General features: G+C 43.1%; 1 protein-coding gene across 1 annotated transcript; it reads right to left on the bottom strand.

The window, feature by feature from the left end:
- Window positions 1-1,656: 1,656 nt before the first annotated feature.
- Window positions 1,657-17,343, bottom strand: tbx21 (T-box transcription factor 21). The gene is made up of 6 exons (XM_080789181.1): window positions 16,555-17,343; window positions 8,919-9,073; window positions 7,303-7,424; window positions 6,420-6,578; window positions 5,366-5,427; window positions 1,657-4,767 (listed from the first exon to the last, which is right to left on the bottom strand). The coding sequence occupies exons 1-6, from the start codon at window positions 17,166-17,168 to the stop codon at window positions 3,939-3,941; spliced, it is 1,941 nt and encodes a 646-aa protein (XP_080645307.1). The 5' UTR covers window positions 17,169-17,343; the 3' UTR covers window positions 1,657-3,938.
- Window positions 17,344-19,168: the final 1,825 nt, after the last annotated feature.

The following is a 19,168-nucleotide window of genomic DNA, read 5'->3' as shown; positions in this document are numbered from 1 at the left end:
ATTTATATAAATTCAATTTTAGCAGAAAAAAGGGCTCACATTGTTTCTTTTCAAAGTTGTAACTCACAAGTACAATATAAAACGACAATAAGGCAGATATCATCATAGTTATTTGCTGGCATTTGTTTTAAACCTTTTTTTTCTCCCCTCCACAATTATAATTTACATAAAATCGTACCCATAGTTTAACCAAGTTGTTCCTGTTGAGGTTTACTATATGTTTTAATGGCAGATTGTCATTTATTAAGTGCAGATTGCGGCACTGTTTATGTTGCCTGCCAAACCAGTGGCAGGCTATTGCCTTTCCAGGATTACAAGTCCATCAAATGTTTCCATCAGCTTTAAATTAACCATGTTAAGATCAACCAAGCTGCAGTATGCACACCAACAAGTTCCCTGATATTTATCAGGACATGGGTTTTGTTTATCAGCCATTTAAAACCCACACATTTAAAACACACAAACTAAGGGAATATAGACTGTTGTCTGTTGCCCCGGGTTGTCTGAGGTCATTAGCGCACCTGATGAAAAGTGAGGAGTGGGGAGCTTATCGGCCGTGACTGCAGCTCCGTCACATGGTGTGAGAGTGTGGGACCACATGTCAAACAGTGTCACCACATGATAGACCCAGAGACTAGAGAGGAAATGCGTGTCTGTCTGGTCACTTTGTGCTTCCTGGGTGTGGGGGTGACAACAAGACCTTGCCTGTTTACCTACAGATGTAGCTGTCCAGCTGACCCACTTTCTACACGCTGTTCAAGCCCTTCTGCTGCACTGGTGCTCTACCTACCCAATAATATCATATATTTTAGGAAATCAACACATTCCTTAATGGCTCTTTGCAGTACATCTAGGTACTGAAACAATATTCTTGTTGTATTATATAAAACCGATTGAGTATTTGGTGCTAAAATTTCCTTGGGGAAATTAATCTACTGGTCAGCACAGCCTTTTTGAGGTGCTGTAAGTGATATTATTTTGCTAAAACGTAAATGTTTTGTTAAATGGTTTAAGCTCTATATTCCTGATAGTAATCGTTGTCGAGTGTTTGGTCAGTAACAGGGGTCTCCCCATCTCTCCGGCCCTTTAGTTATCAGAAAATACATTTTCAGGTCAGGATATTAATTTCATTCAATCAGGATACAGGATAAACAAGTGAAATTGTCTGTCACATGCTGGACCTGTTACCCCTTCCCTGTGTGACAACTAGGCCCTGCCCTGCTCACCCTTTCCCCCCTGGTGAGTGATTGACTGACAGACTGGGCTCCACCCGGGTTCAGCTGCGAGCTGTTGGCCTAATGACGGCAGAGACTATTCAAAAGACTTCCTGGAACTGCTCTCTGTGCTGGATCATTGCATTGTCATGTCGTATGTTTCTGGGTCCTGTTATTGTTATTTGGAATGAGTTCTGCATTTGGGTCCAAAACACATTTCGGGGCCCAGACATTGGCAGTGAAAACTGAGCAGACAAATGTATAATTGGAACACTAAACAAAGCTGAAGCTGATAAATGAGTTCTCTACAGGTTCTCTCACCTGATTGGATGTAATTGGTAACCCATCTTAAAATGCATTTTGTTTATTAAAGAGCTGAAGTGGTGCTGAGAGACCCATGTTACTGAACAAACACTCTAGCAATCATTATAGGCCTACCATGCAGAATATAGATCTTTATTTAACACTTAATTTAACAAAACATCACTTACACTCCCTTTAAGTTCATATTATACTAATGTACTCATATGTGTGTCTGTTTTCAAGCCAGTGCAGTCCCCATGGATGGATTAAAGTGAAAATAGGCCCTGCATGTGCACAAAACTGAAAGGCCCCTCAAACTAAAGCCCGCCCAAGTGTTCAGCATGATTTTCAACTGTCTACTTTACTCAGGTACGTAGCTAGTTTGTTACTGTCCAACCTTCCAAGCTCGTGATATTAAAGAAAAACGGGCAAAAGTCGGCAATCGAAAACCAGCTAAAGTGGCCGTTTTCAAGACTTTTTGGCCATTATCTATCATTATCTTTCTGACGTCCAAAGTCCAATCTGCTCAGTTCAAAACTTGTTGGAACCGTGACTTTGAGGACATTCTGAACGCAAGGGCCCCCATTGGCTCAGGGCCCCTGTGCACGTGCACACTTGGCACAAGCCAAAATTTGTCCATGTCCATTACCAGTAATGATTTCTTGGCTATTTTGTCTGTAGGGACCATGCTTTTAATGCCGTTATTGATCATGGTCATCATTTTTGTGTTTGTGTGTGTGTGTGTGTGTGTGTGTGTGTGTGTGTGTGTGTGTTTTCTGATTGATTGAATGACTGATTGTTGCACACAGCTTGGCCTCTGTTACAGTGAAGCCCGCTTTTTCACCCTGTAATGCAAACTAGCACAGACGTCAAAGTCATGCTCAACACTAGCATGAACAACTGGTCTAAGAAAGATGTTAGATCTATCCTCTATTAGCTTCTCTGTTAGGGTGTTGGCTGTGTAAACTGTTTCATCATTTGTGTTTTCCTTTGTCAATCTTCTGTAAAGTGGTGAAAATGTATATCTTGGCTGTTGGGTATAGAAACCTTGCATCTCAAGAAATGTATTTTAATATTCTTGATGAATGAATGTCCTAATTTATACTTCCTCGAATGAGTGTTGCACAAAACAAGTATAGGGAAAATAGCAGATCTACAAGGCTTCAGTGGGGACACCAACGTACTGTATAAGTGGTTGCATGGCTCCTCTTGAGTCTATAGAGGGTATGCGCGTGACATCATCATCATAACCGGAAGTTATGCGGGAACGCCTACTGAGTGGCAAAAAACGACTTTGTGGCCTTGACAGCCCACACATCCACGCAGAAACGTCTAAATCTGATTGCATTAAACGATGTTAAGCGACATTAAACTCACTTTGCCACTCACTTTATGTATGCGCATAGCCTCTATACTGTACCTGTGTATCCCCTGTAATAGTAGAGGGTCATTTGACACGTTTACTGCGGGTTATATTCAACAGTAGCCTATCAATAATCAATCATCGATTTTCCTACATGTATGTCTGCGAGATATGTCTGTTTGTGATTAGCTTGTGAACAAGGGTTGCTATTTCTGCTCTGGCTGTTGAAACATAATGCAATGCAATCACAAGTGATAAATACAGGACACACACACACACACGCACACGCACACACACACACACACACACACACACACACACACACACACACACACACACACACACACACACACACACACTGTCCTCCTAACAGGGTTGAGGGAGATTACCAGCAGCGTTTTAAACCATGTGCCTGCTAAGCTCCCTTCACCTCTATTTCAATTTCACACCCTGGAGTCACTGTGCAGTCATCTCAATGAGCCTGCAATGCAACGCTGCTGCCACTGGAGGGCGCTGCATCAGGAATGAGGGCAAAGCATGATGAAAATTGGAGTTCAGAGGTTCTGCTCTCACATCCAAGGAGTGTGTGACTGTGTGCAGTGTCACGTGATTGGCCAACGGAGATTAGCTGTACACACGGACGGACGGACGGATGGATGGACGGACAGGGTGCAAAACATAGTCTCGGCCACGCCTTCGGCCTGGCGGAGACTTCAACATAAACCTTAAAAACATCATTTTTTTTAAAACAACCGATGACACTTAGAGAGGGGACTTACAGACAGGCTTGCCAGTTGCCACACTGTGTGGACACATGGAGGTATGACATTGTATGACAAATAAACCCTCTTGAATCTTGAAATAGTTGAGTTCTATAATATGCAGGAGGTTGTATTTGGGTTCGCCCCAGTGCCTTTTGTCCCTCCCTCACCTGGACAAACAGGCACACACACACACACACACACATGGCCATGGGGGAGCACCTGGCATACCCAGGGCGTGAGGAAGGTGGACACCGGGAATGGCTGGGGTGGAGACGACAGTGGAGCATGGGGTCCTTAGTGGGTGTAAAAGCCGTAGTAGCCGGTGTCGCTGCCACTGTCCTTCTCACAGACCTCTCCGGTGCGCGCGGTCGGGGAGTTCTCGGTACTGGACGTGTAGGGCGACACCCTCCTCTTCTTGTTCTCGCCCGCGGTGCCACCCTCGAACAGGCCCGAGTCGGTCGAGTCCACCGACTTGACCGAGGGCGGCTCCAGCCAGGGGTCCTCCTCCGCCGCGACGACCTCCTTGGTTTTGTCCTGCAGCGGCGGCGCCGGTCTCAGCGACTCCAGCAGAGACACGTGGTGGAGCCTGTGGTTGCTGGGCGACACGGAGGACGGGGAGGAGGAGGATGACGACGACACGGGCCGGTACCAGCCCAGGCCGGAGCCGCCGTGCTTGCCGGCGTGACTCAGGTACTGGGGGGAGGGGCGGCCGGAGCTCCAGCCCGCCGAAGAGGCCCCGCTGGCGGCGGTGGCGAAGGGGTGGTCCGACGAGTAGTAGCCCAGGGCGTGGTGGTGGTGGTGGGCCGACGTCTGCAGGGGGAAGGGCTTGTAGAAGCCGTTGGCGGAGAAGTCGCCTTCGTAGGAGGAGCCAAAGTCGAAGCGGCCGGGAGCCACGCTCTGCTGCGCGGACAGGTACCAGCGGCTGTGGGGCCCGGGGCTGGAGGAAGGGTCCTTGGACTGCTGGGCCATGCCCGCGGGCTCTCGGCTGTAGAAGCGGCCCTGGGGCAGCGGGCTCATGTACTGCTCGGAGAGGTAGCTCTGTGAGTAGCAGGTCCCCGGCAGCAGCTGCTGGCTCTCGGTGGGGGAGGGGGTGAGGCGGTCTGACTCGGGGGCAGCATACAGACTATAGGCGAGGAAGGTGTGTATGTATGTGTGTGTGTGTGTGTGTGTGTGTGTGTGTGTGTGTGTGTGTGTGTGTGTGTGTGTGTGTGTGTGTGTGTGTGTGTGTGTGTGTGTGTGTGTGTGTGTGAAAGGGCGCAGCAGGGATGTGAGGCAAGAAGCGAGTGAGAAGAAGAGGAAGGAGAAGGTGTTATTTCCTGCCCAAACCTCAAGCTGTAAGTGTTAAGTGTTTTAACTCACAGCCCCACAGCATAGAGGCACAATATTCACACGTATTATTTTAAATATTACAATTTACAATTTACAAGTGCTACGGCAAGTGCTAGCTGCGGGCTAAGATGGAGAACATGATATGGCAGGGGGGACCTGGACACGTACTGTATGTGGGTACAGTAGGCCTACCTCTTATTTACACACTTATTTACAACAAGTAAATGAACTGGAGTGTTCATTTACCGGTAACTCTTGACAGTGTACAAAATGGAGTTAAACGAACACTGGGGATTTCACCGTGCATACTGACGGGGTGAAAAGTTCAAATATGCTCGGCCAAGGCAAGGTGCTCTGGTTCTACTCTTTTATTAATTTTCTGGCTTACTTACGTGTCGTAATTGTCCCGGAAGCCTTTAGCGAAGGGGTTATGGTCTATTTTCAGCTGAGTGATCTGTGTTATGGGAGAGTGTTTTATAGGGATAGGCATATATGAAAGAGAGAGAGAGACACACAGAGAGAGAGAGAGGGAGAGGGAGAGAGAGAGAGAAATTATTAATGAGGATAGTGTGTGATTTATTTTCTGATCATGGAACTGGCTGTGTCTGGCACATGGGTGTGGTGGTGGGTGCATTTCTATTCCTGGTGGTGGGGTGAACGTGTATCACACAACACACACCATGTCTTTTTCATGTCAGTGTACAGTAACGCTTTCAAGTATTACACAATGTATTTTTAACTGTAACTCATGAGCTATGGGGGGGGGTCAGGGGAGGAGAAATTACAGAGTCGTTGATGCTGTTGTAGTACGTTTGACAAGTATAAGTAGCAGTCCTTCAAGACACACGTATCCTACAAATAACCACTTAACAGTACTTATTCATGAGGCCTACATGCATAAATCAAATCCATCTCCTTTAAACAAGGCTCTGCTATTAATCATTGATCCTAGAACGTATGGAGGTTGCATTCGAGAACTTGATATGTACTCGATGGGCACATATTTATTTTGCCTATACCAAAGTTCCCTTTTTCTTTATTCACAACCCCTCACAAAAAAAGTGTTCCACTGCCAACAAGTTTGTGTTGCTTTTTTGTATTTCATGAGTCCTAAAAAACGCACAATTTAAAAAGATAAACTTCAAAGATTATAAACTATTCCAGATACAAACAGAATTGTTCAAAAAGAGGCCACATTGCTGACATGTTTACCACATGAACCCTAGAATCCCTTTTCTGGGCATGTCATAATTGATGAATATCCAGCATGAAATAGCATACAGTATCATATCTACAACCTGACAACACTTCACAACGTGATGCAATGTGAGCTTGAAGATCGCTTATGTTCCGTGAAGAGATTTGGCGTATATAAAGGTTTGGTTAAAAGCCATTGGTGTAGTAACGACTGTAACTCTTATCTCTTGTCTCTTTATGTATACTCACATCAGCGTTCTGGTAGGCGGTGACTGCAATGAACTGTGTCTCGGGGAAGATGAAGGTCTGGGCCTTGGCCGAGAGGTAGGGCTCCTCCGTACCATCCTCCTTGACCTCCACCATGTGGAGGCGAGGCTGGTACTTGTGCAGCGACTGGAGCACAATCATCTGGAGTTGCCGAAAACAAAGAAAGGCAATGGTACAATGACAATAAATGACTATCTCATTGGCCTATACTTACGAAAGGAAGGGAGATGAAATGGAAATCAATAAAAGTCCAGATCCAAAGATCCAAAACTAATCTTTAAGTCATTTTAACTCATCTTAACTAAGACCGAACGTTTTAGGACCAAGCTTATGACAACTCTATATTAACCTATATATTTAGATGACATTGATGATGATGATGTGTGTAGGGACACAAAACTGTTTAACGTCAGAGAAAACAGGAGCAACCAGGTGCTCACAAGAGGTAAAAAGATGACTATAGTAAAAGATTTAAAAGGTGCTCACACGGATCAAACGGGATCAAGACAAAACAAGAGACGATCCGGGCAATCAAGAGTAAAAAGTGAAATTGCCTTTATTTAATTAAAAGGCAACTGTTGCCTTTTAATTAAATAAAGGCCTTTTTTTCAATGTGTATGTTTAATTTAAAGAGAAATAGCCTTTATTTAATTAAAAGGCAACTGTTGACTTTTAATTAAACAAAGGCTATTCCTCTTTTTACTCTTAGATTATAGCTGGTTTCTAAATGTTTCATGTTACGTAGCGTAAAAAGAGGAAGAGGCCTTACTGTAAAGTCCTAGACAATTAGACATACAAAATAAGAAATGTGTTTTAAGACAGCATGCAGGAAGAGAGGTCAGCACATGCACACACAGTACTATACCTGTGCCACATTGTTAGAACTGCCTTTGTTGTTGGTGAGTTTCAGCTTGCCGAATGACACTTCCTGTCTCATCCAGTGAGCTCCGGTGTTCGGAGAGTCCGGGTGCATGTACATCCTGTTGCCTGGCGATGTTGGTGCAGTGGCAAAAATTCAAAACACATGACATGTGTTCAGTATAGCCGTCTCAACCACTTTCAACCTGACATCTCTGTTTTGGCCATGTCATTATCGCAATGCAATGTGAGCTTGTGGATCTGATCTTTTTGTACGATGAAGTAGAAAATACAGTAGATCACTGCTGGCGTTTTTGACATTATGTCACAAACGCCAGTTTTGAGAACCGTATGATTTTATATTTTTTACCAATTATACAAACATTTTCAGAGACTAGTTATCTAAAAACACTTGCAGTAGTAGTAGCCTATAGTTCAAGTTAAATTTGGAAATGACAGGAAACTATCAGGAGGTGATTTGAAGTCACCACCACACACACCACAATAATCCACTGACCTTGATCAAAACACTGAATAAAATTAAGCAAAACTGTGTCACAGCCACATCAGCTGTCACCTGTAGCCACAACACTCTCACCCACTTTTTATTAATAGAAAAAGTTAGAGAGAAAAGCCTGCCTGGATGAGCTGCGTCCTACCAAAGCCTACACGGGTTGTGCAAGGACGCGCTGGGATTGGCCAGTCTCTGTGATTGACAGCCTAAACCTAACCCTAACCTTAGCCTAATGTAACTCAATTTGGGGGTCTGTGACATGATGAAAAAGTGAAAACCTAATGATTGGAAGCTAATGGTATTAAACAAGGGTTAATAGATTTATATAAAGAATTACTAAATGAGAGAAAAGTGCAAAAGATTTGTGTGTAAATAATAATTTCATTCATTATTTAATCTGTGAAGAAATTAGGATATTTATTCAGATAATTAAATTACTAATAAAAATGCTATTTTCCAACGTCGTTTTTGAGTCAGGCAAGTTCATTTGCTACCTAATTTATGTAACACTAGTGGCAGTTATTCATGCAAGCCAGGTGTGCTCAATTTGTGCCTGCCAGGCCCTGCCTGCATGCAGTCAGTGTTGCCATGTCTACTTATAAGTGACTGGGCTGGGCCAGTGATTCATAATAATTTGTATCACTCTGAGTCTGAGTGGCTCAAACATATTCATGTCAAGGACCCCCAAACTAATGTATTTGTGCGGCAAACGGGCAAAGGTGTGTTTGCACACACTCAGTGTGAGGATAGTTGGACATCCCATTGTTAGAAGAGCAACTGAATGTAAGTACCAATGTGATTTTAATATAATTAATGCAGGGAAGTAGTTATAGGCTCAGTTGTTGTTTGTTTAATCAGTTAACGTTAGCTACAATAATATTGTTAGCTATGTTATAGCTAACATTAGCTATAACGTTATGGTTGGATACAACTTTTCCTTTGGGATGCACTCTGGTAATTTTGGTATTAGTTAGCCGGGCCTACATTTAGCAAATGTGTTTGAGCACAACAGTATACATTTTCCATATCACAGATTTGGTGTGCCAACCAACATAATTAATGTGCAGATATAGTATATCAGGATGACAAGATATTGTTTCTGAGCTCACCTGGCATGTTGGCCTCTGCTTTGCCACACTGGACCCACTTGCCTCCCTGGTACCTCCAGTGATGCTGGTCTGCCAGAACCACGTCCACATAGACATTGTAGTGGGCAGAGGGGTCCAGCACACTGATGTTGAAACTGAGAAAGGGAAACATCCTCCTAGACAGACACAAAAAAGTAAAATCATCACTGCTGATCATTGGTTCTCAAAGTTAAATTGTGTGTGTAGATTTTACAGTAGAGAGAGGACAATACCATGAGAGCGTTAAATTCAGACGTTCATAACTCCGGAAACGGTTACTTCACCGGGTTCTCTAACAACGGGCCGGGTACAGCGAGTACTCTGGCAACAGGTTAAATTTGATGTTTTTGACATCACAATAATTATCTTCTAAACCACTGGCTCTGATTGTACAGTTTATCCAACAAATGGCACACTTCACAAGTCATTCTCAAACTGAAACTTGAGTATGCGAGGGTGACCCCGCCTCCCCTCTTCCATCCAACGGTGTTTGTGCAGCACTGTATTCAGACATTCTAGCAGCTCGCTCAAACACAAGATAGCAGAGCTGGCCCTAAGGGTGGGGCATCCTATTTTCACTTGGGACACATATGGCTACCCTGTGAAATGTGTAAATGAGGTTAAACACGTTCATCAATACAAAAGGTTACACGAATGAAGAGACTCTAGAAGGGCTCATTGTGGGCAAATGGGAATAATTATGTTCACGTGCCTGTATCAAAGGTGCGATCTATTTCATCGTGTGACGGGGTCACACGTCATAGATCTACAAGCTCATGACGCGGTGCAACACATTGTGTGAGCATGTAGACCGGCTATTTTCGCCGCACAACTATGAACTGTTTGCCTTTGGTTCAGTTCACCGACCAAAGGAGCAGAGAGAGCAAGCAGTGGGGGAAGGGGTGACAGAGTTCTGTGTAGCCTACTGTACTGTATGTCTGTGTGAGCACGGCAGGGTAAGGGAGAATAGGTGAATATTTAATGTCGATGTTAATAAAATATGTCCCAGAAGCAGTGTCTGATTGCTGGAGCTTTACTGGATGAACTGATTTTGATCACAGAGGCCGTCACTGAGAAGAGGTAAGAGAGAGGTCAGGCTGTCCCCAGGCAATTCAGCACAGAGGCAAGCAAGAGGAAGCTCGGACAAACACTGTGAAAAAGGTATTCACACACTTACACACACGCGCACCACGCACACGCACACACACGCACACGCACACACACGCATACATCTGCTTCCACATCTAGAATGCATAAGGTCACAGCGTGGCTGCAGAATACTCACTTCCACACACAACATTCGTTTTGATGGAGTGAACACTGACTGTCCATTCATGCTATGATGACGTAATATATCTATTTCATAGATGTTTTCATTACACTCTGCCTCTCTTTCAGATCAGCAGAGTGTAATGGGTGTTGATAAATGTGCACATGATGACATGCTTGACATGGCAGCCCATATACAGTATGTATACTATACCAGTAAGACGCCCTAAGGGTGAGAAGCGAAAGGGCGAGGTCGCATGCACGCATCCATCCACCTGGATGACGGCAGACTGCTGGGCGAGCGCTGGCGCTTTGGCATGGGGGGTCCGATCAACATGAATGAATTCTGTACTGGCCATATATGTAGCGTGTCTTCTTGAGTGTACAGGGTTTGATGAGTTCAAGTTCTGTGCATGTCAGATATAATTATGCTATGATATATGGACAGGACATTTTTATGATCTGTTCATTCTGTTGTCAATGCAATAACCCCAGTAACGATGGGCGGGCTGCATCCTACAGTATATTCAAATTGGCTTAAGGGAGGACAGGCGACACACTCAAAAAATAAAAGAAAATCTCTCTCTCTCTCTCTCTCTCTCTCTCTCTCTCTCTCTCTCACACCGACCAAATGACGATGTAGCATGGCATTATTGGCATAGCAAGACCATGTAAAGTTGTGATTGGATTGCACAGCTTATGAAAAGCGGTCCACATCATAAGTGCATTTCTGAAAAGAATTCAAACTAATTTCAACTTTAAAAAGCGCACCATACTGCCAGAAAAAGCATGGCTGCTAGCTAGCATATTTTGGCCTCTTCTCATAGGGTTGCTTTTGGACAGAAAACGTGCTTGATCTTTCAAGGATGGAAAAACAAGATCTGCTGTGGTGGTGCACATCTTTGGTCCGACTAACAGTCCGACACGGAATAGTCTGACACCTTACCCAAAACTCTAACCTAACCCTAACCGCATGCAGAAACCACGGGTGTGTCTTAACCAGCCACGCATGTGTCTTAACCAGCCACCGTGAGCCACGCATGTCGGACTGTTAGTACATCGGACCAACGTATGCGCCCCCTGCTGTGGATGGGCCATTGGTGCCGTTTGGCCTTTGAGTCTCAGTCCAGTTTAGCAAATTATCAGGGTTCTCAGTGAAATCCAATCATTGCAGCAGCTCTTTAGCAACCAGCACATGCAGAACAGGTGAAAGGTCTCTTCTTCCATGACAGTGTTTAATATAAGTGAAAACAGAAACCGGTGGCGACAGGCATTTCGGGGTATGACTGTATCTTGCTGCCCTCCTACTCTCTATGAGATGTATCTAGAAAGTCGATTTGAAGAAGCATTTTCCACCACTGATATTGTCATACTTACTTAAACTAGGGCCTTTTATAGGAAATCAGAACTGGGTATGGGTGGAAAGTGGAAACCAAAGACATCACCATTCACCACGAAGAGGCGCGCGCACGCGCGCACGTGTGTGTGTGTGTGTGTGTGTGTGTTTCGTTGAGTGTGCACTCCGCGCAGGCAGCCTTTTGAAAAACAGAACAGTATTGCTATTTGGCTGCGATTGGCAGTGTGATAGTCGTGGTATAGAAGCCATGGCGCTCTCTGCCTAGGACTGTCTGTGTATCGCATGGTTATATTTTTACAAGGACAGTTACAACCACAAGGAAATGGAACAAACAACTGCCTGCTGGGCTGTATGAAAATATTTTTAGCTAACGTGTGCTACTTTGCAATACCTGCCCTTGGAACAGGCTGCCTCGCACACAAACACAGGGAGGTTACAGGGAGGTTAGGTGCCCCATACTCATACATACACCACTTTGTCGGTGCTGGGTGCTTTAATAGATAGCTAACCGGCATCGCTTCATCTACTCCCCTTCCAATCTACTATCATGATTCACCGATAAGATGATGGTTATTACATAGGACATGAGGACTGTTCTCTCTGTCTGGACCAGATGTTTTGTGCGTGTGATTCATGTGAATACTCTTAACTCTGTAGTGTGATAGTGTGCTCTATCATACACAATACCATGGAAACACAGCACGAGTGCACAGCGAGACAGTCAGTAATTCAGAGACAGTTACAAATGTTAGTGACATTTAGAAATCAAAATAAACCGTGTTGGGTGGTGGTGGTGCCGACGGGAGGGGTCGAGGGCTTGGGAGGGGTGACCACCACAGACGGGTGGAAAACAGAGGTTAGAGAAAAGAGGAAAACGAGAAAGGGGGAGGGAGACTGGAGGAGGGGGTTCCTGTCCTGGGGATGTGGAGCCGGAGAGGAGAGTGGCTGGATATTCACCAGGGAGAAGACGTTTCCACTTGAGTGCACCCACTGATTCATCCAGACAGGAGTTCACGTCCAGTTTATGTCACCGCACGTACACTCGATCATCTGTGATAAAAACATGCCAGTCTACAGCTGCTGCCGGACACAAGGGCGCTTTCCATGAGGTTTTCACACACTGCCTGGCATCCTGTTTGTTATGTTGGCTATGCTTTAAACAGGACTTCAGGCTTTACAGCACATGTATATGTTGAGACGGCAAATTTGCAGTGCAGTGTACAACATAATGTATGATACAAAAGCTTGAGAGAGTAATGATTGTTTAACTTAGTCGTACCGTCTAAAAAAATTAAAATAAAACATTATATACAGATTTTTGACACGGCTATTTCCCACTAAATAAATGAATGCTATTAATATAAACTACACTATATTATCTGTGTACTGCCTGCGGTACAATTTCCTGGGTTAATTTATACCACAAAATCCAATGGTCCAAAAGAGTTTGACAGGATGAATGTCAATTAAAAGGGAAGCACTTGTTAAGCTACCTCTGAACATTATTGGCAGCAGAGGTTCTGCGAAAAGCTGCATACTGTATGCACACATAAACAGCTGAACAGGAAGTGTCAGGTCATGCTGTCAAAACCTTGAACTAGGTTTCTCTCTTAAGTTGAGTAGAGACAGACAGACAGACAGACAGACAGACAGACAGACAGACAGACAGACAGACTATAGAGAGCTTTCCACTTTACTAACACGCCTGCAAAAATTACAATATCCATTATTTTAATTTATAATGGATTTAATGCTGGTGAATCAGAAATCACTTTCGTTGCTCAGAAGCTCAGGGAGAATTGAAAGTGGTAGTACACCTTGGTTTGGGTTCACTGGACCAGAGTGTGTGAGCATCTGAAGCTCTGAATCCAAAGTGAAGCTCTGATCTATTTCTCTGAAGAGGAGACATATAGTATGACAAAGAAATGTTATCATACCTCTACTCTAGCCCATATTGCTCAGGGAACTAGAAAAACGCTGGACTGCTTTGTATTTTATCGATAATATTCTTCATAAAAGTGTTATGCCAATTAAGGCCAATTATTATACAGTTTTGTTGCATTTTTAATGTGACATATGCACAACACATTAGAAAAACTATCGCAACAGGTTGTACTTTCAATGGTTGTTAAATTCAAATGATGTTGATAATGCAAGTTCACAGACAGTGATGATTACTACAGTTCCTTATAACTCCTTTGGACTTAAAAATGAAATTGGATGAAAGGAAATAAAAATATTTCTTATTCAATGGCTAATCCTGTCCTTTTTGGAAAACAAATTGTTCTGTTAACCATCTTTTGCGTATCACTATCTACAAAATCTATTAACTCATAATCAACCAATTAAGTTTCACTATAGCTTAGTTGGCAAATTCAGCTTATCTCAGAGAGGAACGTTGAAACGAGTTGGAGAATTCAGCCCCTTGCTAGTGCTACAGGGCCCAGAATGGATGTAGGTTTCAAAGGCCATGCAAGGCATGCGGGCACCTGAGAAAACATCTAAGAGATGTCTGCCTTATACGCTCGACATCTGCCAGAGGAGAGCCGAAGGTGAAGATAGCATATTAAAAAAAGAAGAGGTACCCACTACCCATGCAGCCTTTTACTTCCTGGACTTCAAAGGTGCCTCAACTTCTCAGCATGGCCATCTAAAGTAAAGACCCAGCAGTATGTAAGACCCTGCGCTCTACAGCCAACTAACTCTCCTCTGCTTCTTTCTCTCGTCTTCTCAGCGGCTGCAGGTATATGATTAACATCGCAGACCCCAGACCTTTTACATGAAGTCTGCAATGAAAAATGATCATGGGAGTCAAAAAGGTAAGTTGCAAATTTAAGACAGGGGAAAAATATATTGTCTTGCCACTTGATGTCACACTTCTGCACAACCAATGGCATTTCAGCAAGACAATGTTTCCATTACGGCTCCAACAGGCTGGTTTAACATGCCCATCGCTCAGAGTATGGTAATTTGTTTGTCTGGCAGCTCACTACTCTGCCCCAGAGAGTTTATTTAAGGCATGAGGAAGAGAATATTCATATTGACAAGATTCAAGTATTTTGAGAGGACAAGACATAAGTAGGGTTATGGTCTGTGGTTTTACACAGCATGAAAGATTGGCTCGCAGTCAACGGTGACTTGAATGCCTGCATGTTGCTTGCATGTTGCAGCTAAACGTCCTCTTGTTTGTTTTCCCCAACCACCTGAGTTTATTTGGGATAATAAAGGTATTAATTATTTATACTTTTTTCCTCTCACACTTTAGTGCACATTGCTTTGCTGTTGTGTTGGTAATGGAAGCAATGAATGTCATGCACTTATGTTTATATTATAATTATTATATTATGTGTATGTAATGTGTCGTGTGCAAGGATGTGGTTACATGCATGTGTGGATGCTGCTAGCATACTGTGGATGAATTGAGGGATATAGGTAGACTATATACATAATTATATATGTATAATTAAGCACTTTCATTATGATCTGTTGATCATTATTATTGTTGGGACTATAGTTACTCAAATGGAGCGCACTGCACACACGGCGCACACACGTGCACACACACACACACACACACACACTCTCTCGCACGCGTGCGCGTGTGCACACACACACACACACACACACAAACACAACACAACACAACACAACACACACACACTCCGTGCGCACACACACACACACACACACACACACCCACACACACACACACAAACACAACACAACATACACACACTCAGAGCCCACAGCAAAGAGACTAACTACTGAGTAATTCACAATACAAAAAATTAAAATTGTAGAGCCAATTAACTAATGGTCTGCAATTGTGATAGGCTAATAAACATGCCCCCCCCCCCCCCCCCATGTCCTCTACACATTTTTTAATACAATTGATAATTAGGCATATTGTTGTTAAACACAGTGAATGGCTTATATTGGATATACAAGTCCATACAGGCAGTAGCTTGAATACATTCACCATTCATTCAGGTGCTTTTTACAAGGTATAAGAAATAGCCTATATGCCTATATTTTGGGTTTTTTAAAGGCCTATAATAAATAGCCTATAGTGCAACATTTCTACCAGTGCTGTCTGACTGATGTTCACTGCTTTAACTTGGCAGAGAGCGCAATATAGGCCACAGACTATAGTATAGGCACAACAGGTGTGTATACTATACTTATACTAATGAGGAATCACAATTGTAGCATTATGGAAATCAAATTAGTGCACGTTAAGTAGAGTAGAGTAAGTAGACAATCCTCTCTTTTCGTGTTCTCAAAATCATAAAGGAGATTTAAAAAAAAGAAATATGAGTCCTACTTGAATAAAAAGTAGTATATCTCAAATCTTTTTAAAATGGAAATTGTGTGTTATTCATACCACATGCAAAACGCATTGAAATAGGGCGTATTCGACCTACTGTAAGTATGTTATGGCCTATTTTATGCCATATTGGGCTTTAATTGAAACTTAACCAACAGGACCGATAAATTGACTAGAATATTTAGTGTATTTGATTTGAATAAATGTCACTGTAATATTCGATACTGTAAAATCTCCCTGTTTAAGAATTTGTATTTGTAATTGATTATTGGTCGACAACTAAATTACAATTACAAATTCAATTCAAATCGTAATGCACATTTCCCAAGTGTTTATGTTCATTTAATCATTTAGTCACACCCCATTCTCTAATGAAAGACTTATCATGCAATCATGCATGCAGCATGCAGGTTATTCTTGAGTGTTAAACTGAAACCAACGCTTTTATTCCAAAAGGTTGTGAAGAAAGCTTAATTAGTTAAACTTTGTCTTTGGACCAAAAATTGCATCTCCCAACATCCCTGTCACCTCACCTGACGAAACCCCCTTTCACTGGTACCAAATCAACTGGGATCTGCAGTTGCCTACCGTATATAAAAACAAAAGCGGACAGCCGGACACCACGCGTTTAGGAAAATGTAAAAATTCTTGTTGTGTCTGCTTACCGGCCCTGTTTGGTTATAATCATCTCAGTCTGGTATTTGTGGAACTTCGCCCAAAGCGGGTAGTTGTTGAGGAGTGTCTGAGTCTTTCCGCACACCTGCAGCCCAGGTAGCGGGTAGAGGGGCCGCGGGTAGCCGTGGTGGTGGTGGTGGTGGTGGTGCTGATGGTGGAAGGCTGCGGCGGCGGTGGGGTAGCTCTCCGGGGAAGAAGCGGGATGATAAACTTCTTTCCCAGCGGAGGAGGGAAAGCCCGCCTCTCCGTGCGCGGGGATGTAGCCCTGTCCGCTGCCGCTCCTGGCCGGCGACCGCACGCCGCCGCCGAACGGACAGCTGCCGCCGCTGCCGAGGGACTGCGAGTAAAACCTCCCCGCCTGGTGGTGGTGGGCGCCGAACCCCCCGACGGTCTGTTCCGTGTGGTGGTAGGAGGACAGAGCCAGGGCGTCCTGTCCGCTCTGAACCGAGTCCGAGTAGTAAAACCTCGCGTCCTGGATCCCCATCTTGAAGTCTGCTGTTAAGTCCTTGCTGGTGGTGGTGCGGTGGTGTTGTTGTTGTTGTTGTTGGTGGCTGTTGAGATCGGCGTCCTTTCCGAAAGTTTGCGCGTCAGTCCCATTCAACATGCTGAGGTAAAGATTAATGCCGTCCCTATGCCGCCCATCTGCAGCCCCGCTCACAAGGTGGGTGAGTGTGTAATGTCATTTAGGTTCAGCTCCTTTCTACACTCCGTTAAAGTTATGAAATCAATCACTCGCGATTGTAAAAATAATTTAAATAAACACGAAGCGACTTGTAATTTTGTTTTCAGTCAAAAAACACTGGCAAGAAAAGTTTCTCCACAAAATGACAGTGCCAGTGACTGACTGCTATATGTTGTTAAGAGATGATCAATTTGATTCAATAGGCTAATGGTTGTAGCCTATAATTTAAAAACACATACCATACCATACCATCTCATCTCACATAACGTCTAATTAGATTGTCTGCCGTGTCTTTTTATTTGTTATTTTTCGCTGCCAGTGACTGTAACACATGGCCAGCATTCTAGTGTATGATATATCCATCATGTGAGTGGTAATATTTTGGAGGTGTGCCTGATGCATATAGGCAAGACGTGATAGGCTCCACATGATGACAGAGACGGCCCCTCTTTAATCACAGGACCGGTCCTTGAGGAGTGGAGGGGAGGGTGCATGCCTGCATGGTCTATAGTGTAGATTCAGACAGTCTATAGACTAGATAGACTAGCTAGATAGTAGATAGGCCTACAGTTAAACTGTAGGCCTATCTACTATCTAGCCTACAAGTTTCATTTATTTTTAAAGACAAAAATAAATATAGGCTAAAGTAGCTAAACAATTTAATATTAATAAATTCATATAATAGGCGCGAGTAGCCTATAGGCTATATGAGAGTGAGACAAGGTAATGCAGGATGTTGCTGTGACATTGCGACCTGCAGGCCATCCCGCCCCTTTTAAAGTTATTGTCACATAACATTGCAATAGCCTATTTTTATTTGTCTTTGTATAGATTATAATCATGTTGCAAAATTGGCATTAATTGGCCTACAGTATAGAATTTATACTTTTGGTAGTTTAGTTGTTAAAGCAATTTGTGTGTTAATATGTTAAAGTTCTATTATTTATATATTTATATATCAGTGTCAATAACAGGGGTCTGTACTCTGTATACAGCTCTGTAATCAACAGAAAATATATTTTCAGGTGGGTGGACAATTTCAGCTAATCAGGAGGAAGTAGATACAAATACCCACAGCCTCAATCTTCCAGTGTTCCAGTTCCAAAAGTCTCTCTGCTAATTTATTTTCTTCCAATTTAACTTGTTTATCCTGTATAGTGTATCCTGTCCTATATGAGTTCTGTGACTGACTGCTGTCTCTTGATTTAATACAGTTGTGAGTTGTGGTATCCCGACCAACACAAAAAGCATCACTTACTGCATGTAAATGATGCCGATACGAATTCAAAGGAAGTGAAATTGTTATTTAACTTATTTTAAACAGAAAATTGAGATACAAAACATGCGAGAGAAATCAGCAAATATGATTAGGCTGCTTTTTTACACTTGACCAAAGCATGATTTATATATGTATTAAAAACCCATTCATAAAAACGTTATTTCGATAAAATCACATGTGCGTGAAAACTGTGGACTGTTATGCAGGTATGTGACTATGACTCTGTTTTAGTGAAATTAAAAACTGCATTTACTTTTATTATCTAATGACTTCATTCAGAGCTTAATCACACACACACACACACACACACACACGCACACACACACACACACACACACACACACACACACACACACACACACACACAGTCAGCCCTTGGATTGGATAGACAGGAGTGTAATGATGGTAAATGTACTGTATATACTGTATATATATATATATATATACTATATAGTAAATCACACCCATCTGGTAACATAAACAACAACTAAAAGCAAGGTCCATTTGGTTGACATTTGGATAAAAAAAAACGTGGCTGTGTGTCTGATTGAGTCGTACAGCAGTGGTTACAGCTCTTTTAAGACCTGTGTGATCGCTATATACTCTGCCTGGAGATATCTTCCATAAACACATGAAACAGATA

Source organism: Protomyctophum bolini (genome assembly GCF_963924005.1).
Source record: "Protomyctophum bolini genome assembly, chromosome: 18".
NCBI lineage: Eukaryota > Metazoa > Chordata > Actinopteri > Myctophiformes > Myctophidae > Protomyctophum > Protomyctophum bolini.
The sequence above is the reverse complement of the archived record's forward strand: the minus strand, read 5'-3'. Positions and strand labels throughout refer to the sequence as shown.